Below are 27,463 nucleotides of genomic sequence, written 5' to 3'. Positions count from 1 at the left end.
ATTCTGTACTCCGCGCTCATTGATATTTTCAAATAGCCTATAGAGATTGAACTGTACAGAACAGTGTAATGCGTTCATGCTGTTCAAAATTCTAATAAAGGTCATACTTTCAAAATTAAAGCCTGACGGAAAAGAGAGGGTCATCTTACAATGACAGTAGAGCAATGGAGGCAAAATCTGTAACCAGCTGTAGTTAATACCAAGCTACCGTTCATAGAAAGAATTCAAAATGTGACAATAGTTCTTCAACAGCCCAGCCCACAAAACTAAATATTGAAAACAGACCATCTGCTAGAGGCGCTGTGGAACTTCAACAGCAATGTCCATAAAGCAGGGTCTCCAGCTCCAGTTCTGACGAGCCGCCATCCTGCAGGTTTTAGATGTCTCTGTTCTAACATACCTGATTGAAATGGCTGAATTACCTCCTCAGCATGTTGTCAAATTCTCCAGAGGCCTGGTTATGAGCCATTCATTTGATCCTGGTGTGCCAAGGATTAACCAAAAAGTTAAAGGACAGTGGCTCTTGAAGACTGGAGCTGGAGAACCCTGCATACAGTGTAAATCATTTTGATTTTAAAGTAATGTAGGTACAGTACAAAAGACAAGATATATAAATGCAAAGAGTTCTGCAGGAGTAGCATTGGTGGTACATTGGCTACCTTTAGTGGTACACAGCAAAATTAAGTGCAACGTGAACAAAAAAATGTTGCTTAAAATATTTTAAAACTCAAGTGCAGTGAAGAGCATGTTCTGCTGTACACACTGAGATGAACACCAGCAAAGCAGGGACATTTGCTGGTGGATTCGTATCTGTTGTGTTTACTTCTTAAGTTGGAACTAAAGGGAATGACATCCAACCTAACTGAACCATTTTCCAGTTGGAAAACTAGAGGAATCTTTAAATTAATACTTTGTATGAAAAGACATGATAGACATGATTTGGACTGTTGGGCTGGTAAGAAACACAAAACTTTCCCACTTTTGGCTTCAGGGAAACTTTATCTTGGATTTTCTATTAATAATACATTGTATAATGAATTAAATTGCAATCTCTACACATTAGCAGCAGCAAATTCTTTCTTAGATTTTACAGCATTATTTAACAAACGGACAAAGTCTAAGAAGTTATGTCAGTCTCTTGCTACTTGGTAGTTACTGTGGCAGTACATTGGTTGTCCACTACCACATCTATTTAGTCACAGAAGGAATTAGAAGTTTATGCATTTCTGCCCACTAGTGCAAAGAGGTTTCAAGGAAGAGATATGATTCTAATCTTAGGTAAAATAAATTGATTTGGAAAATAATTTATTGGCTGAGTGAAAATTATACTGATCATATATATGGTATTGTGTCCCATCATATATAATCAGCACAGAATATCAGTTATTAGATGTACAGATTTTTAAATATTGGTATCAATATTTATAAATTCTGCATGGAGTTTGCATGTTCTCCCTGTGCATGCGTGGGTTCTCACCGGGTACTCCGGCTTCCTCCCACAGTCCAAAGACATGCCTGTTAGGTTAATTGGTCTCTCTAAATTGACCTTAGGTGTATGAATGAGTGTGTATGAATGTGGTTGTTTGTGTGTTGCCCTGCGATGGACTGGCGACCTGTCCAGGGGGTACCCCGCCTCTCGCCCATAGACTGCTGGAGATAAGCACCAGCTTCCCCACGACCCACTATGGAATAAGCGGTAGAAAATGACTGACTGACTGACTATTTATAAATTGTTTAAACTGGCAAACAACGATGTCCATTGACAAGCTCTTTTATACAGATAATATGATATGCACGTAATACCTGATGTCATCTGAGTTGTCCGTACTGCTTCTTGTGAGTCCCCTGCAGCAGTCTGAGAGGGACAAGCTTTATTTAAAGTGAGCAGCAGGTGAGTCAGAGCCAAAATAAAAATGCAGCAGCATCTGGATAATCTTTTCTGATGATATAAATTATTAACCAAAGCCTATTATTGCCAGAAAAAAATCAAATGAGTTACCTTGAACTGGCTTCTTGGAAATATAGGAATGAGCCAGTCTTTTGAATGGTAAATGGTCTGAACTTATATAGCACCTTTCCAGTCATACAGACCACTCAAAGCACTTCACACCAGAGCCACGTTCACCTAATCACACTCACTAATGGGCAGGCATTCATACACCCATATGCAGATCAGTTGGCAACTTGACGTTAAGTGCCTTGCCAAGGGGCACATCGACATGTGGCAGGAGGAAGCTGGAATCGAACCCATAACTTTCAAGACTGCAAGACAAGGTTGCAAGACAACTACTCTTCTTACTGAACCACAGTTGCCTCGCGAATGTAAGTCTGAAGGAGTTGCAACAGTGTGACACCTCTGTTGTGTGCCACGGCTTAAGAACAGGGCTTTGTTTTCAGTTTTCCCTAACAATTTTTTACCAATTCCTCCTCTCCCAGTGAAGGCACAGCAACAGATAGTGTGATGCTCTATGGACACGATACTCATATGCTATATATTGCAAACCACTTGTGAAAACATTGACAATAAACTTATCTGGACACTCGTAACCCATAATACTCTTACTTGCATGCCAGAGTAGCAGTTAGAACACCATGTGTTTTGAGCGTTGGGTAAATAGCAGCTTCCTCAAGTCGGAGCACTGCCTGTGGTGCTTGTGGCTCACCACATCCTCTTGTAGTTTTAGCATAAACACTTTGTCCTGACACACTTAACCGCAAGGGCCCCCCTGAGAGTACACTCTGACCTTCTTCTGGGCCCTTGGTGTCAACAAAGATTATCTGAGAAGTTGAAGACATTTTGTGCTGTACATCGAATGCGCATCAAGGCACACTCTGACGTGGTCTGGTGTGATGTTGTTGCTCTGCAGGTATGCAGACAGTAGTTTGTGAAGTGAAGTTATGTTCTCCAGCCTATAAGTAGGGTAATTATGAGGAGTAATAGAGACAAATAATGATAAGAAAAGTATGTAATGTCTCCTGTGAAGTGTTAAAAGCATTTGGCTGAGCCTAAACTATGAGACTTGGGCTGACAGTCAAGGTCAGCAATTGTCTGGTGTTTGGGCTTTTTGTGTGAAGAAGTGTCTGAATAACATAATGTGGCCATTCTTTCACAGTTGCTATTTTCTCTGTTTGCAAGAAAACAACTGCAGCGTCACTAGGAACTTTATATAAATTGAGAAAAGGAGCTCTAAGCGGTTAGATGTTATCAGCAGTATAGGAGTACAATAAAAACACAGACTAAAAGACTCATTATCTACATGCCACTTTCTTGGTCAATTGGACATTTTAATGTACAGCTGTTTTTAAAAGAGAGTTCAAACATCCAGTGCATAGTTTAGACATTTGTTAATTACATCCTTTAGTGCCATGCAAGTATCAGTACTCCATTAACTTTTTTACGTTACCGTGTTGTAACCACCAACTTTAAAGTATTTTATTGGGATTTTAAGTAATAGATTAACACAAGGTTGCACATAAATGTGAAAAGGAAGGAAAATAGAACATGTTTTTCAAAAGGTTTTTACAAACAAAAGTCTACAGTAAAGTATGATTTGCATTTGTATTCAGTCCCCTTTGATTCCACAGCCCCATTTCCACCAAAAACCCCGGGACTTAAAACCCCAGGATTTGTTTTACACAGGTAAAAGAAAACCAGGAGAATTTGGGGGCCTTCTGTTTCCATTGCTCAGAAAGGCCATGGACCATTTATTTAAATCAGCCTAATGACGTATGGGGAAGAAGAAAACTGCACTAGACCTTCAGTCCAGCAGATGGCGACACTTCTTTACTCTCTTAAAAGACTCATAGCTAATACATTATTTTTTGTTTCAACTGACCTGTAATATTAGATGATGAGCAGCTTTAGAGTTAAACAGTTGATTAATTCCTTCCATTATTCCTTAATTTGCACTGGATCATAGCAAGAAAAGATCATTATTTTACATTTAATTTTATTACCAACCAGCATCAAGCCAGAGTTGTTTTTTATAACTACATTATTTATTTACAATAACTACTAAACACTGATTAACACACCCTTTTTTCTTGTATTATCATCAGGTAAACTCATATCGGATAACTACAGCACAAGAAATTAACACTCCACTAAGTAAGTTCTTAAAAATACAGTAGGCGAATGTGTATTTTTTTGTGTACAAGGAAAAGTGAAAGAGCACTGCATTAAAATGTTTTTCTTAGAGAACTGTGGCAAAACAGTCAATAAGTAATGCCTACATTGACTTAAAATGTCAAAAATGTCCAAAAAATATTCAGTTTTATATTAGTTATTCAACACATACCTACTAAACGCTTAATATCCACTTTCAGTCGCCACAAACAGATAACAGGTGGCGGAAAGACAATGCCGGTCAAGATATGTCCCAATACACACACTACACCCTACGCCCTTCTATAAAGTGTGTACTTTGTACAAGTGCATGTAAGGGTTGAAGTGCGCAGGTTACAAGCGTGCAAAATTGGAGAATTGGGACAGTGTTTCATCGACTTGCACCTCTGCACCGTAACTGCAACATCAAAAAGGGCGGGAACCGGTGTTGTTTTCACAGTCTTGCTGCTAAAAAAATATTTTAAAACTGCAACAAGAAATTGTTTTGAGGAGAAGAAAGTGCAGGAAGCGAAGGAGGCTTGTACACCAGACTCTCGTCACGCCCGTGTTTGTTTGAAAGGTAACTTCCGTGTTATGGCCTACTGACTGCCCAGACTCACTCTGAACCCAGTGGTATCTTACAATGTTGAGCCTGGAAAACCAGTAAAAAAATCTATATCTGTCGGCTACTTTACGCAGTTATTATTCTGATTTGATGGCTGATTACGTTGATGGTTGTGATTGGTTTTTGCTCAGGACGTCATCTGCAGCAGTGAATTGTGGGTAATATACTTCGACGAAGTCCGCTTAGATGCGGGCTTCGTCGAAGTGTGGATTGAGGGCACAAAGGGGGCGGGGCTAAGGACCACTCTGGAGAATTGGGACACACTACACACTCGAACCCATCAACGGGAACGCGCAATTCAGGGACACAAGGGTGTAGTGTGGGTATTGGGACAGGGCCCTGGGACACATTTGTTGGCAGCATTTGACAGACCTTCCGCTCGGCGCTGTGACGTAATCGGCCCGCAAGTACGGACTTGGAAGAATCCAGCCCCTGAATTGGGACACACCCTCGGCCTGCACATGGATCCTCCTTCTTCCTGTTTATTGACCAATAGTAGAGGAGCTGGAGAGAAGAAGGCAGCCCTCCTCATTTCCATAATGAAGCAGAAATGCATAGGGTAAAGGAAAAAGAGAGACGAGGAAATGTCAAAAGAACAAACGCATGTGTAAGGAAAAGGAAAAAGAAAATATATATACATTTCTTGATTAAAACGCATGTGTAAGGAAAAGGAAAAAGAAAATATATAAATTTTTGGTGAAAATGCATGTCTAAGGAAAAGGAAAAACAAAATATATACATTTCTTGATTAAAACGCATGTCTAAGGAAAAGGAAAAAGAAAATATTTACATTTCTTGATGAAAATGCATGTCTAAGGAAAAGGAAAAAGAAAATATTTACATTTCTTGATGAAAATGCATGTTTAAGGAAAAGGAAAAAGAAAATAATTACATTTCTTGATGAAAATGCATGTCTAAGGAAAAGGAAAAAGAAAATATTTACATTTCTTGATGAAAATGCATGTCTAAGGAAAAGGAAAAAAGAAAATATATATACATTTCTTGATTAAAACGCATGTGTAAGGAAAAGGAAAAAGAAAATATATAAATTTCTTGATTAAAACGCATGTGTAAGGAAAAGGAAAAAGAAAATATATAAATTTTGGTGAAAATGCATGTCTAAGGAAAAGGAAAAACAAAATATATACATTTCTTGATTAAAACGCATGTCTAAGGAAAAGGAAAAAGAAAATATTTACATTTCTTGATGAAAATGCATGTTTAAGGAAAAGGAAAAAGAAAATATTTACATTTCTTGATGAAAATGCATGTCTAAGGAAAAGGAAAAAGAAAATATACATACATTTCTTGATGAAAATGCATGTCTAAGGAAAAGGAAAAAGAAAATATTTACCTTTCTTGATTAAAACGCATGTCTAAGGAAAAAAAAAGAAAATATTTACATTTCTTGATTAAAACGCATGTGTAAGGAAAAGGAAAAAGAAAATATATAAATTTATTGATGAAAATGCATGTCTAAGGAAAAGGAAAAAGAAAATATATATACATTTCTTGATTAAAGCGCATGTCTAAGGAAAAGGAAAAAGAAAATATATACATTTCTTGATGAAAATGCATGTCTAAGGAAAAGGAAAAACAAAATATATACATTTCTTGATTAAAATGCATGTATAAGGAAAAGGAAAAAGAAAATATTTACATTTCTTGATGAAAATGCATGTCTAAGGAAAAGGAAAAAAAATATATATATACATTTCTTGATTAAAACGCATGTGTAAGGAAAAGGAAAAAGAAAATATATACATTTCTTGATGAAAATGCATGTCTAAGGAAAAGGAAAAAGAAAATATATAAATTTCTTGATGAAAATGCATGTCTAAGGAAAAGGAAAAAGAAAATATATAAATTTCTTGATTAAAACACATGTGTAAGGAAAAGGAAAAAGAAAATATTTACATTTCTTGATGAAAATGCATGTCTAAGGAAAAGGAAAAAGAAAATATATATACATTTCTTGATTAAAACGCATGTGTAAGGAAAAGGAAAAAGAAAATATATACATTTCTTGATGAAAATGCATGTCTAAGGAAAAGGAAAAACAAAATATATACATTTCTTGATTAAAATGCATGTCTAAGGAAAAGGAAAAAGAAAATATTTACATTTCTTGATGAAAATGCATGTCTAAGGAAAAGGAAAAAATATATATATATACATTTCTTGATTAAAACGCATGTGTATGGAAAAGGAAAAAGAAAATATATACATTTCTTGATGAAAATGCATGTCTAAGGAAAAGGAAAAAGAAAATATATATACATTTCTTGATTAAAAGGCATGTGTAAGGAAAAGGAAAAAGAAAATATATAAATTTCTTGATTAAAACACATGTGTAAGGAAAAGGAAAAAGAAAATATTTACATTTCTTGATGAAAATGCATGTCTAAGGAAAAGGAAAAAGAAAATATTTACATTTCTTGATGAAAAGCATGTCTAAGGAAAAGGAAAAAGAAAATATTTACCTTTCTTGATTAAAACGCATGTCTAAGGAAAAGGAAAAAGAAAATATTTACATTTCTTGATTAAAACGCATGTGTAAGGAAAAGGAAAAATAAAATATATAAATTTCTTGATGAAAATGCATGTCTAAGGAAAAGGAAAAAGAAAATTTATATACATTTCTTGATGAAAATGCATGTCTAAGGAAAAGGAAAAAGAAAATATTTACCTTTCTTGATTAAAACGCATGTCTAAGGAAAAGGAAAAAGAAAATATTTACATTTCTTGATTAAAACGCATGTGTAAGGAAAAGGAAAAAGAAAATATATACATTTCTTGATGAAAATGCATGTCTAAGGAAAAGGAAAAAGAAAATATTTACATTTCTTGATGAAAATGCATGTCTAAGGAAAAGGAAAAAGAAAACATTTACCTTTCTTGATTAAAACGCATGTCTAAGGAAAAGGAAAAAGAAAATATTTACATTTCTTGATTAAAACGCATGTCTAAGGAAAAGGAAAAAGAAAATATTTACATTTCTTGATTAAAACGCATGTGTAAGGAAAAGGAAAAAGAAAACATTTACATTTCTTGATTAAAACGCATGTCTAAGGAAAAGGAAAAAATATATATATATACATTTCTTGATTAAAACGCATGTGTAAGGAAAAGGAAAAAGAAAATATATAAATTTCTTGATGAAAATGCATGTCTAAGGAAAAGGAAAAAGAAAATATTTACATTTCTTGATTAAAACGCATGTCTAAGGAAAAGGAAAAAGAAAATATTTACATTTCTTGATGAAAATGCATGTCTAAGGAAAAGGAAAAAGAAAATATATACATTTCTTGATGAAAATGCATGTCTAAGGAAAAGGAAAAAGAAAATATTTACATTTCTTGATGAAAATGCATGTCTAAGGAAAAGGAAAAAGAAAATATTTACATTTCTTGATGAAAATGCACGTCTAAGGAAAAGGAAAAACAAAATATATACATTTCTTGATTAAAACGCATGTCTAAGGAAAAGGAAAAAGAAAACATTTACCTTTCTTGATTAAAACGCATGTCTAAGGAAAAGGAAAAAGAAAATATTTACATTTCTTGATTAAAACGCATGTGTAAGGAAAAGGAAAAAGAAAACATTTACATTTCTTGATTAAAACGCATGTCTAAGGAAAAGGAAAAAATATATATATATACATTTCTTGATTAAAACGCATGTGTAAGGAAAAGGAAAAAGAAAATATATAAATTTCTTGATGAAAATGCATGTCTAAGGAAAAGGAAAAAGAAAATATTTACATTTCTTGATGAAAATGCACGTCTAAGGAAAAGGAAAAACAAAATATATACATTTCTTGATTAAAACGCATGTCTAAGTAAAAGGAAAAAGAAAATATTTACATTTCTTGATGAAAATGCATGTCTAAGGAAAAGGAAAAAGAAAATATTTACATTTCTTGATGAAAATGCATGTCTAAGGAAAAGGAAAAACAAAATATATACATTTCTTGATGAAAATGCATGTCTAAGGAAAAGGAAAAACAAAATATATATATTTCTGCTTTTATTTTTAATTTTGTCAGGATCGGTCCTCCACAGAAAAGGGCGCATGCTTCTCTGCTGGACCTCCTTGAGTCTGGTTATCCTGACTACAGCTTTTTTTTGGCTTCATAGTAAATCATTAGAGCACAAACAGCTGTAACTTCCTGCTAATGATCAATGTTCCTACATGCATGAAGCTGATTAAGGCAGCTATATGACACTCATTAATCCTGACACGTTGACTGGCTTTAAATTTGTGGCCCTCGTGGCATCACTTTGAGGCTCACTCCCGACGGTTTGTTGTGGGCTTAACATATTTGGATGATAACAGGAAAACTTTGCAGGAAATCAACCTATGTGAGTCACAAACAGATTTTATGTAAATCCATCAAAAAGAAGCTCTGACTGCATTTTGTTTGCCCTACAAGTCGGACCCGAGGATCTCCTTATCATCGCTCGGCTCACTGCCGGTGTCAAGAACTTGTCTTTGAATATTTATTTACACCACTGACAGCCTCAGATCTTTCACTGCCTTGAATCCATACATGACAGCCGTACAGTGGGAAGATAAAAACACTTTTTTTAAACCAGATCTAAATGTGGTTCTCCACAAGAAGCTGCAAAAAAATTCCACTACAAATGATTTTAGTTCAAAATCTCAAAGTTAATGGGATTTGCTATGCCAAGAAAACGGAGGTTTTACTGGTTTAGAAATTAGCAAGATGTTGAACAAAGAGAAATTGTATAATTAAAAAAAAAATTAGCAAAGGATAAGCATAGAAACTTTGAGACCATCACCTGGTCCAAAACGCTACCATATTAACAGAAAGAAAGTTCAGTCAGTCATTTTCTACTGCTTATTCCATAGTGGGTCACGGGGGCGCTGGTGCCTATCTCCAGGAGTCTATGGGCGAGAGGCAGGGTTCACCCTGGACAGGTTGCCAGTCCATCGCAGGGCAACACACAAACAACCACGCACACATTCATTCATTCATACACCTAAAGGCAATTTAGAGTTACCAATTAACCTAACAGGCATGTCTTTGGACTGTGGGAGGAAGCCAGAGTACCTGGTGAGAACCCACGCATGCATGGGGAGAACATGCAAACTCCATGCAGAAAGACCCCAGGCCGGGAATTAAACCCAGGACCTTCTTGCTGCAAGGCAACAGTGCTACCATCTGCACCACCGTGCAGCCCCAGAAAGAAAGTTATTTGAGGTAAATGGTCAAGCTTTTATGTTTGAGAAATTGGTATAAAAAGGCACTAAAAATAAAAAGGCAGACATCAGATTACACCAAATCCTCTTCTTTGCTACTTTAAGAAAAAGGGTAAAACTTACTACCAAAAGAATTCCCATTTAAGTACTAGACCACTTGACTTATTTGGGAATAGAAATATTCCCCAAACTTGATTCAGTAGTACCAATAATTTTAATGGACGAAATAACACACTTGATTAATAGATGGATGCCTCTGCTTTTATCCCTAATTGGTAGGGATAAAAACATCTACAGCAGCTCTTTGAGGAAACCTGCATAATATGAGCCACAAAAACATTTAATTTCCCTTTGGGATGAAAAAAGTAAAGTGAATTGAATTGAATATTCTTGCAAGCATCACATTTTCTTAATTAAATACAGCTGAGTATTTATTGGGTGATTTCTTTTTTCTTTAATTTTTTAACAACAAACTAAATATGCAATAATTCTGTGAAATGGACAAAGACATTTAATGGGCTAGATTTTATGGTTGATTGTCTGTTACTTTAATTATTTTTTGTCTATTTTCTGCAATAAAAACAGGATGTGGGTCACTCCTTTGAAAAATAGTTGCAATATTGAGCTGATCTTACTGATTAATGGTTGTTCCATGGTCTGTTTTTGAGCAAACGAAACAGGATGTTTGAGGATCTATTCTGCTGGAAATTCAAAGTGAAAGCAAAAATTAAAGAAAGACAAATACTTTTTTGTATGAAAAAAATTCAATTTGTTGCAGATCTGTGAAAATCTCTTACTAATTGCATCACCTGTCTGTCCTAGCAGACCAATTCTTGATTTCCGGGTTTGGGACCGCACAAAACTTTCCCTGGGCCACATTCGGACACCCCTGCTCCGCGGGTCCCTGAGCCAGTAACTTTAAGTGGTACAACTGGGCTTTGCCATAATATAAAACACATTTAAGGTTCAGGAATATAACGCTATAATCAAAGTTCATCATTTTCAGCTGTTTGCTAGTAAAAGGTTTCACAGTCATTTTAAATGGGAGAAAATAAATGCATGAATGTATAAAATGGCAGATCGTCTCTGATTAGTCTGAAGATCTAGGTTTATCTGCTAAATATCTTGACATTCTTGTGGGGAATCCAAAATGACACTAAGATATTCTACATCTGAAACTTGTTTTATAAGACCCCTTTTATCTTTGCAAGTAAATAATTACCATGAAGGAAAATCTGGCTGCTTAAGAAAAAAAGCAACGGTTCTTTTCTAGTAATAAATCATTTAACATGGAAAAAAAGACTTCTTGCAGCCACCTTCTTACCTCATTATTTATTTGAATGCTCCTTTTGGCTCCTTTCAGTTGTTTCACACTTTTATCATGGAGCAGTGGGTTTCATCACAAGATGCCATTGCATTTTCTACTCTTTGGTTAACTGGCCTACAATGTCCAAGCAGACTGTTGCACTGGTATGTTTTCATTTACAAATCAATAATTTCCTTACCACCAGTGTATCTAACCTCCTATATATAACAGCCACCACAGCCGTTATTCATAGGCTTTCATTTCTTTTCTTGATTCCTCGGTACGTAAAGAACATGGAGAAAAAGCTTTACAGCTTACTTGATTACTGGATAGATTTTATCTCTTAATAATCAGAAGATCTTCATTTGTATGTTGTATTTACTCAGGTTATCTTCAGGAGAAAAAAACTGAATAAAGTCTGTAACTGTAGAAATGCTTTTTTACAGTACTTGGATCCATCAGGACAGGAGTCCGTGGGCCAGCAGGTTGACCATAATTGTGTCTCTATTTTTTTGTTTCAATCTATGATTAGGTTTCAAATCAACGAGCGGGATTATCAGTGGTCCCCGCTCCTGCTTGGCTACGTCTTTAAAAATGTTCTGCAGTTTTTGAGCCGCTGACAGTAGCAGACATCCCCACAGTTTGCAGTTTAATAAAAACACTCTACATAGAGCAGACTATTCAATTCAATTCACTTTACTTTTTTCAAATTACTTTGTGCTACGCTGATTAATTCTCAAAGGCACCACTGCAGTTTTTGGGGCATAAACAGTTGATTGTGACAGCCCTGCAGTTGTTTACCTGACAACTCAAATTGTCTATGTCCAATCAGAGGGGGGAAACAGGGGGAGATAGGACAGAGGGAGGTGGGGTTGGTCACATTGCTCAGCAGATTAATCATGCATGCTTATTTGTTGTCCTATTTTGTGCCACAAGTTTTTAAGCAGTGAGAAAGCACAGCCCTTCTTTCTACCCTGTCCATCATGGGTTCTTCGGGAAGGTGGATTATCTGGACCTTGTGTGCGTGTTTTGCAGCTCGGCAGAAAAGTGAGTCGGCGTGTTTGTTGTCTTAAGACAAACATAGGAAATATATGCTACTAGAGGCTGCAGAATTTGCAAATGTTTAGATAGATAGACTGCAGTAACCAGTGTTTATTTTCTTTAATTCTAAACAGTTTGACTTCTTTATATAAAAATGGCTCAAGATACACCAGGTGAGCATTTCATTATGCTGAAAACCTAATTGATATTGTTCCTGGCAGGGGTTTTGGACAAAATTCTTTAGGTAAACTGATATGCATTCACATCTGTCCTGTTCTGATCCAGTTTTAAATCCAAATCCAGATTATGGGTTGACATTTTTATTATATAGGCTTCTCTAAAGGCTATATCTGGTGATCTTTTTCTAAACAATTCTGTGAATCGTCGTTCTGTTTTCACAAATGCTTCCCAGTGAAGTGGTCTGTTGTTCCACTTTGTCGGTGATTAGTTTGGCTCACCATCAAAACTGTCAAGAGTAATTAACAGCTGATACGCAGCTCCCTATCACACTCACACAAAAGGCCTGGGGATGACAGAGGAGGAGGAGGTTCGTTAATGCAGTAATGAAGTGAAGTGGGGGGGGGGGGACCGGTTTTAACAGGAGAACTAGAGAAATTCAAAGCAAACTGATAAAACTGAAACATGATGAAAATGTGGAAATAAGACTTGTGTGCGACGGATGTGATTTGACCCACTTCCAGCTGCTCTCAGGATAATCATGAGGGAATCCAGTCTGGAGGTGGTTCGAGGTGATTCGGTTCTCCTGCCCTGCTCCTTTTTCACCTTCTCCGACTTCTCCAGCCTTAATGTAATCTGGACTCTGGCTCCTTTCTCCAGCCCAAAGACCCCAGTGCAGGTTTTCCTCTTTAATATATAACATCTGAATATACAGGGGCCTGGCAAAAGTATTGATATCCCTTAAACATTGTCACATTTTGACACATTACAACCACAAACGTCAAGGTATCGTAATGAGATTTTATGTTATAGTGGCATGATGCTGCCACCACCTTGTTTCACCAAGGGGAAGGTGTTTTCAGGATGATGTGCAGTGACGGTTTTCTGCCAAGCATAGCATGTAGGCCAAAAAAATCTCACTTTTGGTCCCACCTTCTTCCACATGTTTTCTGTGTCCTCTTCTTGACCCCTACCTGCAACAGCTGTATTCCTGTGGTTCTTTCATGAAAGCATCTTGGCTGCTTCTCTGATTGGTCCTTTCCATGCCAAATCAGTTTAGGTGGACATCCACATCTTGGTAGGTTTGCAGTTGTAGAGTTCCATGTTCGGATGATGAATTGAACAGTGCTTCGTGAAAAGTTCAAAACTCAGGATATTGTTTTTAAGCAAACCGTGAAACCTGACCTAAACTTCTCCACAACTTTCTCCCTGACTTGTCTGCTTTGCTCCTTGGTCTTCATGATGATAGTTGTTCTCTGATGTTCTCTAACAAACCTCTGAGTTCTTCAAAGAAGAGATCGATTCACAATGAGATTAAATTATACACAAATTAACTCTATTTACAAATCCGGTGACTGCTGAGGGCAGTTAGTTGCTCTGGATTTAATTTAGGGGTGTTAGAATAAATGGAACTGAATGCTAACGCGATGAATGCGTTGAAGTTTGTGGTTGTTACATGTGAGAAAGATACAGAATACTTCTGCAAAGCACTGTATTAGAAACACTGACCTGAGAAGTGGAATCAGCTGTAATTACAGTAAAGAATGTTTTTTCTGAAAAGTGTTTTTCTATTTCTCCTGTTTTAGGTGATAGTGTTTGACCACGGGCAGGTCATTAAAAACCCCTCCCTCATTGGCCGGGTGCATTTTACAGGTACAATCACGTGCTAAACCAGGTGCTTTGTTATGCTGCCTTCAATGCATTTCCACTATAAAGTATAAATCAAAATTAAAGCGAGGTTAATCCTCATTATTTCCTGTAAACCAACTGCAGGTCTTCCATTCAGTGCAGACATCATATTAAATGACACACAAGTTTCCGACGGGGGAATTTACCGCTGCATGGTCAACAATCCACCAGACACCGCAGATCCCGACGTAGGAGAGCTGCTACTCAGTGTGTTGGGTAAGTGCCTCCCAGTCAGATCCAAACAGATGGGGGTGCTTTGAGATCACAAAAGATAAGGAGTTATTATTTTTTGATTTTACTGCAAACTGTACAACCAAATATATTTAATCTTTTTATTAAAGTTATTTTCATTTTGAACACTTATTTAAACAAAATATGTGAAACAAAATCACAGTTCAGTCTGAATATATATATATATATATATATTAAAGCCTTATATTAAAGCCTTGTGAAGAAAGATTCAAATATTTTAAATCCACAAAATACAGTTTTTAAATGGGTGTTTCATTAATTAAGGGAAAAACTACCCAAACCAGCTTGGTCTTGTGTGAAAATATAATTTCCCCCTAAACCTTATTATTGGTTGAGACACTGTCATCCCCCTCCTCTTAACAGAATTGTTTTGATTCAGACACATTGGAGCTTAAACATGAGTTTTTTTTAGCTTGAACAGCCTGTCTGAGAGGATGCCACTGCCTCTCAGTTAGATTTAAATCCAGACTTTGACTAGGCCACCACTCAAACCTTCATGTTGTTTATTTAAGTCAATCAGAGGTGAACTTGCTGGTGTGCTTCGGATCGTTTGACTGCTGCATGACCCAAGTAGTTTAGTGACTGAAAAGGCAAAGTAGCCCCAGACCATCACACTACCACAACCATAGACAGTTTTTGGCCTACTTCAAGTTGTCGGACAGGTTCTATTTAAGTGATTTCTTGATTCTAAAGAGCTGACTTTAATCAGGCCTGTGTGTGGCTCGTAAAACTGAACCACAACGTGGTTAAGCATTTAATTCATGATTTATTACAAATGAATTTCACATACAGCAAGGTTAGCTTAGACAGCTTTTTTCTTTGATAAATTAAACCAAAACACTTTTTCATCTGATTTGTTTTTTTAGATTATCTGAAAATTTGTGACAAAAAAGCAAAAATAGAAGAAATCTTTAAGGTGGGAAATGGTTAGTAGTATTGTATGGTAGTAACCGGAAGTAACAACTGAAAGACAATTAAATACAAAAGTAAACTATTCTCTGCTAAAAATACAAGTCTACAAAGGAAACAGTGCTGGACCTATTGACTGATGTTTGCAGAGCCACCATCGCTGCCTGTGTGCGAGTGGGACGGAGCAATTGACATGGGAGGAAGCGTGAGGCTGTCCTGCTCGGTGGAAGAGGGTGTCCCCCCTCCAAAAATCCGCTGGAAGAAAGTGACCCCTGAGGAAATTTCACTTCCCATCAACATGGAGGGTCGGTATCCTACTCCTGTGCGCTCGACTACAGTATTTGTGAATTTGCCGCTGAGATAATGATCTTACATTACTAATTTATCTAATTATATTATGCAGATATCCCAGTCTTTTAACATTCTGAAAGAGAACCTGAGGTGATGTAGATTACAATTACTGCAAATAGAGCTGGAAGAAAAATCCTGAAGATTGACTTCAAACTGTCGATGTTGTCGGCCATGCATTTATTTTATTTTACCGATAATGTTCCATGGAAAACCGTATGTTTTCTGCCAGGAAGTGCTGGTAAAGAGGAGTGGCCGAATTATCCACCACAACACAAAACCAGTCATAGATTTCCCAAAACATCTGTAAAACAGTTCTGATGAAACTGTTTGTAAACGTTGTTGCTTGTTACTCTGTGTGGGTAATAAGTCCAAGTTGGGGCTTTGTGCTGGACGTCATTCTGCCCAGAAGGATACAATGTTTCTGTACAGCTTCATATTGTAAATAAAGCCACTACAAAGGTTTTATATATAAAGTTTAGATACAATAAGATTACTGTGCCTTTAAACAATTTGTGAAAGCCCATATGATGATGGGCTTTAAAAGCTTCTGATTAATACACACCCAGTAAAATGAAGGCACACATTTGGGGAGAAAGCCCTTTCCATGGTGTAATTTTTTAAAGGATATCTGCCTGTATCTACGACTGGAGGGGAGGAGGGAGAAATATGAATGAGGATGATGTCAGTCGTGATTGATCAACAGGGCTTTGTTAACGAGGACTGGAACATGTACAAGTGGTTTTTACTATTTTTTTTTTACTGTTGAGAGAAAGTATTGTCAAGGAGCAAGTAGCACAATGCAGCAGGCTGGACTCCATGATGCAACGGTACAGAAGAAGCAGGAGGGGTGGCTTGATGGAGAGGGATCTTAGCCAGAGGACTGCAGAAAGTGTTGTTACCCACAGTGAAACCAGTCCCGTGAAAAAACATGGGTTGAAGGCCACTTAGGGAAGAAGAAGCCATTTCTCCAAACGCATAATAAGCCAGATTACAATTTAAAAGTTCACTCAGGGACAAAGAGTTGAATTTTTGCAGACATGCCATGTAGTCTGATGAAACTAAAGTTGAAGGTGAAGCTACCCCCAAACCAGGTACAAAGTGGCTTAAATCAAGTGGCTTATATTGAATCTTTGTATATTAATCTTCTATTTCCAAATAAAAACATTGTAGTTTTATTTTAATTTAATGACACACTCTTCTTTTCTCCCAGTTCAGTGCCATCAACGTGTCTCTTGTCTCTCAGGTGAGCTGTCAGGCTCAGTCCAGATTGTCAACGTGTCGTCTCAGACATCCGGCTTGTATCGCTGCTCGGCCACCAATGTCCTGGGAACAGAAAACTGTTACGTCAACTTGGCCATTTACAACAATGAGGGTCTGTTTCAACGCCTCTAATCCTCTTTGTTTTTCTCAAACCGTTCTGATCAAATCTGTTCTGTGCACCTCAGCAGCTCCAGACAGTCCCTCAGGCTTGCTGCCGGGTGTGCTGATCACGCTGGTGATGAGTTTGGTGCTGCTGGCTCTGCTGGTGCTCGTCCTGTGGCTGCATCGCACGGGGCAGGATGGGAGGGGGACGAGGGGGGACAGGAAATCAGAGGAAGAGGAGTGTTACAACGAGATACGCTACACTCCGTCCCTGATGAAACGCTCCTTTGTCTGAAGCCTCAGCATCAGGTATTAAAATGAAGGACTTGTTCGTTTGTGCATCTTTGCTTTTGCTCTTCTCATAGCTGTACGGCAAGACATATTGTGAAATAAACAACATCTAAGTTCTGATAGTTGTGTTTTATTTGTTTTACTTGTAGAGCACTTTTCATTTGCCTTTAAAACTAAATGATTATAACCAGAAATAGCTGAGATGTTTCAGTTCAGGGAGTAGATTGGAAATACCTACAGTTCCTATCTCAGTTGAATCTATGTTTGGACTTTGACTGGGACATTCACTGTCCTGTTGGAAGGGGAACCTCTGCCACCATCTCAAGTCTCTTGCAGCCTCTAACAGATTTTCTTTAGCTACTTATTTCCATCCATGTTCCCACTGACCAGCTTCTCCATCCACGCTAAAGAAATGTTTTCCACCACCACCATTACCAGGCGGAAGGTGTGTTTAGGGCGACGTGGCGTGTTAGTTGTATTCTCCGGACATTTAGCACGTAGGACAGAAAGGTCAGTTTTGGTCTCATCTGATCAGAGCACCATCACATATGTAGCTCTCCTACGTAGCTCGCTGCCAGTTGTCAAGTGGGACTTCAGTGATAGCTTTCTTCTTATCACTCTTCCATCAAGGCAAGATTAGTTGTGCCTTCACGGAAGAAAAGCTGTGCATCTCTGCAGCTCCTCCACAGTTACTACGGGCCTTTTACCTGCTTCTCCAATTAACGCTCTCCCTGCCCGACTGGTTTTCTGTTGGACAAACAAACAAAATGTGAAGAACTTTGAATATGTTTGCAAGGCACCTTAATACTGATGCCTAAAGTGCAGACTCAATTCAGAAGCATGACAACATCTTGAACGTCCATCTTTGAATTTTTTTTATTTATCTGAACTTTGCTCTTATTTTAGCAATTTATCTTGATAAAAAAAATCTGAATTTCATGTTTTTAAAAAATAAAAGTAAGCATGAGGAAATATTTTTTTAGATAATGTTTTCTGTCTATACTTCTAATTCAAAAACTTTGTAGGAGGCCATTTAAATGTAGCACCTGTTTAAACTACACTTTAATTTAGAGTGATCCCTCATATCCCTACTGTGTTGCACCGTGACTGCAGAGAGATGGAGCTGGCTGGGTAAACATAGAATATTTACACTTTGTAAAGTCCTGAGAAGAAATTAGTTGAAAGCGGAGAAGCAGGTGCTGCAAACATGTAAGCAATTCTTTTATAAGCCGTTATGGAATCATTATTAGGATTTATAAACTTTATTGCTGTGCACCCAGAGCGTCAGTCGACCGTGTGACTGAACAGAGCTGTTTGGGTGCCAAGACTAAAACGTTGTCGGTGAATCTGCAGAATATGATGGACTCCTTGGTGTTTATTAGCCGGTAGGTGATCTCTGGTCATTTATATTTTATTAGTTTGCTCATTTCAGATGTCAGCGGTTTATAACGTAATAAACTGGGATTATACTGATAGGTCATCTCTGACTTCGGCCTTTTGGCCATTTAACATGAAAACTCCCCCTTTTCCTCATTACTTCCACCAGCTAACTTTAGGGAGGTGCCCTGTTGGTCACTTGGTGAATGTAAGCTGAATGTTATCTCATGGTCCTTCAACTCAAAGATGTGCTCTTTACCTTTGTTTTACTAATGAATCTTGTATACATTTTTTTTTTTTGCAGTAGTTAGAATATTATGCACTTTAGAATGTTATTAGTGACTTATTTTGGAGAAATCATCCAGCCAGCTGCTTTTAGTGCAGCAGTGGTCCACATTGAAGAACAGAGGGCAGCTAGATGTCAGGAACAGTCTGCTGCTTGATGTTCAGAATTTTTTAATCCTGATTAAAATCCATTCTTTCAAATTGGCTTTTAATTCTAGTACAGATAGGTCCCTTTGGGTCTTTTCTGTCTGTTGACTGCTTGTGAAGCTGTTTATATTTTTCATTTCATTTTCTCTATCACTGCTTACTATTTATTTTACCTCATCTTCAATGCCTTTTAATTTTGCAAAAAAACTTTGGTCAACTTTGTATTTAAATGCTCTTTAAAAATTACATTGACATTAACACCTTTTATTACATCATAACCACAAACGTCACTGTGCTTTATTGGAATTTTACGTGATGGACTCACACTAAGTGCATCATTTTGACGTGGAAATGTGAAGAAGTTTACAAGGTGTGAATACATTTACAAGGCACAAGATATTCAACATTTTAAAGTTAAAGACTGATGAAAAAGTCAAGATAAAACAACAAAAATAAATCACTCTAACCAACAGGTTTGCAAACAAAGAGAAACTTTAATTTAAATAGAAGAAAAAAAAAACACAAAAAAAAAACTGTACAGAACATTGACTTTAAGTTCTTAAATAAAAGACCACCCTCCCAAAAATAACTAAAATGAAAAGCTGGGATGATGGACAATGACATCTTGTCCAAAAGACGTTTTAAGTGATTTTCCCAAACTGCACATTTCAGCTCTTCATGTTGATGGGTTAAATCCAGAGTCTCGCGCCTCCCCGCACCTCAGCATATAGTGTCTTTGATGGAGAAGAACAGAACCCAATAATAAAATAGATTTATATTTTAAATATATATTCATATAGCAAACATGCTGTACATAAATTCAGAGATTCAGAAATCCCTTTTGGACACTCAGGTCGGCCCGTTAGCTTGTGCTTTCCTGTCTCCCGACAAATAAAGATAGGAAAAAAAAGTTCCCGTAATTCCCCGTTGTTTTGGATGCAAATAAAAAAAAAAAAACAGCACTAATCGACAAGTCTGTATTTCCTGAGTTGATGGTGTTGTTACCAGGTCCTGGGAGAGATGGTTGTAGCTTCCTCACAGCAAATTTGGAAAGAAAAAAAAAAGAAAAAATGTCAGAGCTGCTAAAAAGATAAAAAAAAAATGTAAGGAACTTAAAGTGGAGCAAAGACTGCAGCAAAGAGAGTGATTTCACAAACAGCATGAAGAATCGAAACACCAAATGTGATCCAGTTTCCAACCCAGCAAGAATGAAGTGACCTTTATTTTAAAGAGAAATTCTTCGTCTTTACTTTTAGTCTTATGTTTGTCTCCAAAATCCATGTTGCAACCCCCCTCCCCACAGACCAGAATCTGGCAATTAATGTGAGGGCATGTGAAGGGGCTTCCAGCTACTTAGTTTTGTTTCATGTTTACCTGCAATCCAATAAAACAGATTTTCACAGTGAAAGAGCGCAGCAATGGGAAAAAAAACAAGTTCAGTTGGAGTTCTCAGGAATATTTCCAGTTATACTGCAGGCTTAAAGGGATGGTTTTGGGAATAGTTTTGTGTGAAGTACTGATGCGCAGTAGAAGACGGTAACAGATGCTCGACATGAAAAGGTCAATAAGAAATGCACTTCCATCCCGACAGCAACGCTGTTTAGACGCCAATTTTATTATGTTTCGCAAACATTCTGAGAGTAACACAATGTTACACATTCACTAAAATGGGACTTTTCCATTGTTTTAGACCCAGTTCTGAGCAGCCGCTGGCATGGTTCCCCATTCGCAACCTTCCTGATACTTTAGGGAGCGCTCTGATAGCACATAAAGCTAGAGACGCATGGAAAAAATACCTCGGCCCTGATTGAAGCTCAGCAACTTTTCAGTGTGGAGGCAGTTACTGAAGGAATAAGACTAAGAACAAATAGAAAGATAGCAATTAAGTGCAGAGATGCAAGAAGCTTCCTCTGCGATATGTTCAGACATTTTGGTGGTTCATTCAGGCTGCGGGAAATCGAGAGAGAGCATGACTAAACACAGATAACAGGAAGGCTGAACACATAACAGCAAATCTCTTGTTTTTGAGCTTTCAACATTAGTCCGTTTGGAAATATTAGCAGCCTTGTGAAAATCTAAGAGTCAAGGTAAAGATCTATATTCTCTAGAATGTGAACACAGACAATTTTTAGTAACACTAGCCGTGGTAACCTGAGTTACTGCTAATATAAAATGCTAAAGCCAGCTTAAGATGTCAACCCAATAATGATTTGGTCTCTAACAAAAAAAAAAAAAAAGAAAAAAAAAAATAGTCTAATCCTTAAATGTCTCTTGAACTCTTAAATCATTGACCACTTTAGTCAAGAAGGCTGGAAAATAAATATTTTAAACACAGTTGATTACGGTTCTTAAGGAGAATTAGCTATCCACTAAAATCAGCAGTGGTTGGCAAGGACTTTAGAAAACTTGTTGGACATTGCAAACCGCCTGAAAAAAAATCTGATAAGTGCATCTCAAAATAGGAAACTTACTGGGCAACAGTACTTCCAAAAATCCTGCTTCAGAAATGAAATCTATCCCTATAAACACAACTGTCATTGGCAGAATGATAAATGCTTTTAGACAAACTGATGGAAGAGAGAGGATGCAGTTGACAGGAGGCAATATACATCATCACACCACACAGACAACCCCGCCCAGAAAAGACAATCTGCAAGACAATGTTTGTCAAATAAATATTTCGCCTTTGATTTTACCATTTATTCAGCGGTGTAAAGTTCCAACTAAAACGCTGGATTAAACTGTTAAAGAAACAGCAGTAGTACTGGGTACATTAGTAGTAGTAGGGGATGCAGAAGCAGTAGTACAGTAATGGGAGAGGCGGAGGGAACACTGCCCCCCCCCCCACACACACTGGGCAGCATCAATCCCTGCTGACTGGAGATCTAGGAGCTGACTGGATCTGACCAGTCAGGGTTTTATTGAGCATTTATGAAACAAACATAAACTCGGTGTGTCTTAATCACTGAGGAACTTGGGATTCTTCAAGTAAAACGACAAAAAAGAATAAAAAACAAATAAAGGACATACAACCTACAGAAAACTAAAGGTTTGACATTTCTGACACCCCCAAGTTCATGGGATTTTTAGACCCATGGTTTTCACAAACAAGTGAGCCTCCTCTTGGACCAGAACCGTCCCATTTTTTGTCTTCCACATCTCCACCTTCGAATTCAGGACTTCTTACAGGCCTAAATAATCTGTAAACTAGCCATTAAAGCACTACTCGTCGGCTTGGGGCGAGGGGAATATTTCTGTTAACTGCTGACCTCGCCAGGCACCTCTGCAGGAAACGAACCAGGGAACGAGGACTGGGTGTTATCTTTGTTTCCGCTTCCTGATTATATGTGGTGTGTGGTGGAGAGGGGTGAAGTGGAGGCTCCTGAAGTTTGTCAATATGATCTGTCAGATATTGACACTCAGCTGTAGGTCCAGTCAGGATGCAATAATTGGGGGGGGGGGACTAAACAAGGCTTTTCACGGTTTCCACATGTCCTTCGCTTGCTTGTACAGTAACATGCTGAGCTCTTTTTAATTGGTGAAACAGAAACTCTGCTACTGCATCTGTCAAGTAAAAGACAGGGAGAGGCTATATTCTTTTCTCCGGTATAGAAAAATAAACACTCCTGAACCAAAATATCCCTTTTAATTGCACTGGCCTTTCTGGACTGTCATTTCTGTTGCAACCCAAAGGTTGTCCATAGAGACAAAGGAAAACAGGGTGAGAGGATGATCAGATCTCACTATGAAACCTCACTTCTGAATGAACCAGTTGGCTAAATTCACTCCAGGGTCTGCTGTGCCACAGCCTCAGCCTGCTATCACATGCTGAACTGCTCTCGCTGTGAGATGATGTGTCCGCTCCCAGATTCAGCCGGGGGGTTTCCCAGATCACAGCTGCACTGAAGTATCTCAGCCAGGGTTGCTGGAATGAGTCCCGAAGCTGGAATGAGTCTGGTCAGGGTGGGTCTGATTCAATCTCAGGATGTGCTTTCATTGTAGAAAATGTCACCAGTGCAAATTCAGCGAAGGTGATCGAGTAAAGGCAGCTCTGTGGATTCCTCTTTTGGAGTGGGAGTGTCCCCTGAAGCCAACAGACTCGGATCCAATGCCTGAGTGGCTCCAAGGGGGTCGTGTGTCAGACTGACTTCTTGTAGTGGCACAGGAGGAGGCGGCTGTAAAAGAGATTAAACTGATTACAAAAAGGAAAAAATAAATCACTGCTGAAAATCAACAAAAAAGCTAAATCTGATTCGAGTGTTTTTCCCTGACATGTTTATAAGAGTTTATAAACAAAGAACAACATGGCGTAACAAGCTGCGGCGCAAATGGTGATGAGTCATCTTCCCTACAGAGCAATCAGATCCCTAATGGTGCAAATACTATAAAGCTTTCACACTATAAAGATCCTCCAGCTCTTTATACCTTTCCATGTTTCTTGTCCTCCACCTACTTCTACATTCTCCGTGCAATTTCAAGACTTTGCATATTTATACTCTATACATTTTAAAATACTCCATTTTTCTGGAAACCAGGTAAAAAGACTGCTAGTTAGAAAGCATTGGAGTATTTCTTCTTCAGATCAGCTCCTTCAGCAGAATGGCTCATCTCTTCATCTTCAGTCATTCACATGAAGAATTTGAGCATCACAGGCCAATTTCATTAGAATTTCTCATTTTTTTCATCCCTTTGTGTTTAGTCTGAGTTTTCTTTGTTTGGCAGCCATCAATTTGTAGCTCATGAGTCCAAACAAAAATACACATACATCTGAAAAATATATCGGATATCGTAACAAAAAACCAAAAAACAAAAACAACCTAGAAATTCATGACACAGAGTGAAATAGAGTTGCTTGATGTCCAGGGTGACATTTCAACAGTCAGTGATCACTGGGTTCTTTGAAGTTCACAACCAATGCAGACATCTAACAGGAACATCTGGAGCATTTCATGCTTCCTTCTGCTGACAAACTGTATTGAGATGCTGATGTCTTTTTCCAGCAGGATTTGGCACCTGGCCACACTGCCAAAGCTACCAAAACCAGGACCAGTAACCATGGTGTTACTGTGCTTGATTGGCCAGCAAACTAGCCTCACCCAAACCCCATAGATAATCTATGGCGTACTGTCAAGAGGAAGCTTCCATTACACCTCAGCAGAACCACAGACTGATCGCCTCCATGCCACGCTGCATTGATGCAGTAATTCATGAAAAAAGAAGTCCATACAAGTATTGAGCGCATAGGAATTAACATCATTTTCAGAAGCTCCACATTTATGTTTAAAATTTTCTTTTTTGTTGTTCTTATGTGATATTGTAATGGATTTTGGGTTTATATAATCTGTAAGCCATAATCATCAAAATTACAAGAAATAAACGGTATTCACTTTCTGAAATGAGTGACGAAAAATATAAAACTTTTTCACAATATTCTAATTTTCTGATCTGTACCTCTAATAATTGTCTCTAGCTAACAAGGATATAATCTATTATTTCTATATACTTCCATTCCAAATGTGTTTTTATGTCAACTTTATGAATAAGATGCTTTATATTTCACAATTCCCAAACATATTCAAGTAATCTTTGAACACAAAATCCTCAGAAATATTTATTATAAACAAGAAACGGTTTAAAACACATGGAGGACATCCATCGCTGCTAGACCAAATAATGACATTTACAGGATGTACACTACAAGATAGAGAAAATAAAATGACCAGACAGAATTTTTATGACCCTAAAACAATGCTGTGTGAAAATATAATGTGGGCTGTTGTCTTCTTACCTGTGTGCGTATCGTCTGTACTGGCACTCCTTCCATCTCCACTGCGGCTGGTCCGTTAAAGCCCTTTCTTCCTGAAAAGCTCCACTTGCCAAAATGGCTTTCGTAGTGTAGGCCGCTCCTCTGGCCCACTCTGTGCCCTGAGTTCTCCAGCAGCGTTGCTGGGCAGAAGCGCTCCGGGGCAGGCAGAGGTGGAGGAACCATAGAGCTGCTGAAGGAGAGCTGGGAGCTGGAGAGCTGCTGACCCAGCAGCCCCTGGATGGAGGACGTCCGTTGTAGAGATGAGAGCAGGCTAGCCTCCATCCTGCCCTCTGACTGACTGAGTAGAGCTAACGGGAGAGGTTGAGGGTGGTGAGACCAGCTCTGGGTTGGGCCTGCAGGGTTATCTGTACCTGAAACGCAAAAAAAAACTGAAAATTTGCTCATTCTTAATCCATAAGGAAGCACAACAATGGAACATGTTCAAGCTACTTTTTGATTTCTGATGACATTCCTTTTACAAAATACATAAAACAAACAAAAGATCTGACCCATGGAGGGCTGGACGGTTGTGATGTGTGGCTGGGGAAGGCTAGAGGCTGGAGTACTCTGTGTGGTGTGAATGGCTGGGTTAGTTGAAATGGAAGTGGAGCCTCCTCCACAGTCAGAATCCTCAATGTTTCCACCGCTGTTACAGCCAGCACCACAACCTTTCTGCAACCTGCAGGGAGACGCGCTACAGTTAAGATTACCGTCACTGCAAGATCTGAGTCCACATTTAAAGCAGCACCTAACAGGAACCACGTACCGGTCCCAGCTACTGATGAGCCAAGTGTAAATGTTGTGGGGGCTGACTGGGCCGCCCCACACCGACCGGAGCTGGCTGTGACCCCCTGCGTACGAGGTCGTGAGGGGGGACACGTATATCGGGTAACCGATGGGCTGATCGCACGAGGAATTAATCATGTTTCTCAGGGCCTGTTTGGCGTTTTGAATGCTTCCTCGCTCTGGGTTACGGTTGCGCAGGAAAACCAGCTCCTGCTGTTGGCCTGCCCACAGACCACGAACACATTCTCTGTTCACCTGCAGGGGGCAGCGTAAAGGACAAATCAGGGGTTTAAAAGATTCTGATTTTAAACATTTCAAATGTCCTGTATACATGGTTCCTAAACACTTTCACATAGAAAAGCCATACTTTCATACATTCAACTTTCCAGAATTCCCAGACCTTTACGTTCACCTAACAAATGCTACATTTATAGAAATTTACTGCAAATATTTAACAGCAGGCGGGTTTTAACCATCCAATGTGCAAAAACAAGACACTGAAAAATAGAAGGAAGGATGGACGGACACAAAGAAGGAAGAGGGGTACAAAACAGGAAAGAAAGGAAGGGAAGTAGGACACTAAGACGATAGAACAAAAGGACAATGAAAGAAAGAGGCAAGAACACAAGGGACGAAAGAAAGATAGGACACATGGGAGGGAAAAATGGAAGTAAAGGACATAAGGAAGGGAGGAAGAAACAACAGGGATAAGCAGAGAAGGAACAAACTACACAAGGGGAGGAAGGACAGAAGGAAAGGAGGAGGACACAGGGAAATCAAGAGGAAGGAAGGAAGTAAATGAGAAAGGAATGAAGAGATGGAGGGAGATAGGAAGAGAGGGAAAAGGAAGGAAACAACATTTAGACAATGGGATAGAGAATAAAGTCTGGAAATAAAAATATTTTTCCACACCCTTTGCTTTTTCCTGACACTGAAAATGCCAAAGTCAAATTCCATACGGCATAGGAATACTGCTTTATAAAGTAGTTCACATTTAATTAGAAACATTACATCTAAATCAGATATTTCTACACAACAAAGACCTTGATGACTCTGAAGCTGAGGAATCTCTTGTTAAGCATGATGATCTTGTACTCGTCGCTGCCGTCATCCATAATGTGCCGCAGTGCCAGCAGCGAGGGCATATTTGCTAGAATGGCACTGCGCCACACCGGGTCACCTTCATGTGAAATCAACATCTTTTCTTCGTTGGCAGTGATTGCGTCATAAAGAACCATCGGATCCTCATACTCATCTGGAGATGTAAAATGGTCCTGCAAAGAGAATAGTTATTACAACACTGACAGAAAAATATTTAAGCATTTACGATAAGTTGTTTTTGTTATGTTTTAGGGAATGCTACCTGGTGCAGCTTGAGGGACATCCGAACTCCTGGCGCCACAACTCGGTTGAGTAGGTCCATATCTGCAAACACCCATTCATCCCTGGGCGACGTGATGCGGAAGTCTCCTTTGAAGAGGGCGTGAAGGCCGTAGAGGAATGGCTCCAAACTGAAAAAAATAAAGAAAATCTTTTTTTATTTAATATGTGCGGTAATAACAGTGTAACTAATAAAAACTCAATGCCTTGCAAAAGTATTCACACCACTTGATATTTTCCAAACGTTACAACTGCAAACTTTAACGCATTTTATACAAAGTAGTGAATAATTGAAAAGTGGAAGGAAACAAAAACTGAAAAGAGCGGTATGCATTTCTATTCAGAGCT

The 27,463-nt window shown here is 38.3% G+C and overlaps 2 protein-coding genes across 5 annotated transcripts in view; one reads left to right on the top strand and one right to left on the bottom strand.

The window, feature by feature from the left end:
- Positions 1-4,531: 4,531 nt before the first annotated feature.
- On the top strand, positions 4,532-27,219 carry zgc:165604 (uncharacterized protein LOC792578 homolog). Of its 4 annotated transcripts, none has more exons than XM_047378865.1 (8): positions 4,532-4,685; positions 12,199-12,309; positions 13,005-13,159; positions 14,067-14,133; positions 14,254-14,385; positions 15,480-15,635; positions 16,892-17,053; positions 17,127-17,454. In XM_047378865.1, the coding sequence occupies exons 2-8, from the start codon at positions 12,246-12,248 to the stop codon at positions 17,336-17,338; spliced, it is 948 nt and encodes a 315-aa protein (XP_047234821.1). In that variant the 5' UTR covers positions 4,532-4,685; positions 12,199-12,245; the 3' UTR covers positions 17,339-17,454. The 4 variants fall into 4 exon arrangements, with proteins under 4 accessions (XP_047234821.1, XP_047234820.1, XP_047234822.1 ...); XM_047378864.1 differs by lacking the exon at positions 4,532-4,685 and adding an exon at positions 27,089-27,219 and having other exon boundaries at positions 12,156-12,309; positions 17,127-17,352; XM_047378866.1 differs by lacking the exon at positions 4,532-4,685 and having other exon boundaries at positions 12,156-12,309; positions 16,925-17,053.
- Positions 21,829-27,463, bottom strand: part of LOC124876247 (pecanex-like protein 1) — a 37,871-nt gene continuing 32,236 nt past the window's right edge. Inside the window, exons 31-36 of the mRNA XM_047378862.1 lie at positions 27,099-27,246; positions 26,779-27,009; positions 25,716-25,990; positions 25,459-25,628; positions 24,932-25,320; positions 21,829-23,318 (exon numbers count right to left, since the gene is read on the bottom strand). Coding sequence (XP_047234818.1) covers positions 23,166-23,318; positions 24,932-25,320; positions 25,459-25,628; positions 25,716-25,990; positions 26,779-27,009; positions 27,099-27,246 — 1,366 coding nt within the window. The 3' untranslated portion in view covers positions 21,829-23,165. The remainder of the gene's footprint in view (positions 23,319-24,931; positions 25,321-25,458; positions 25,629-25,715; positions 25,991-26,778; positions 27,010-27,098; positions 27,247-27,463) is intronic.

The sequence above is a fragment of the Girardinichthys multiradiatus genome, chromosome 11, assembly GCF_021462225.1.
Source record: "Girardinichthys multiradiatus isolate DD_20200921_A chromosome 11, DD_fGirMul_XY1, whole genome shotgun sequence".
Lineage (NCBI taxonomy): Eukaryota > Metazoa > Chordata > Actinopteri > Cyprinodontiformes > Goodeidae > Girardinichthys > Girardinichthys multiradiatus.
Note: the sequence above shows the minus strand (reverse complement) of the source record. Positions and strands in the feature narration are given on the sequence as shown.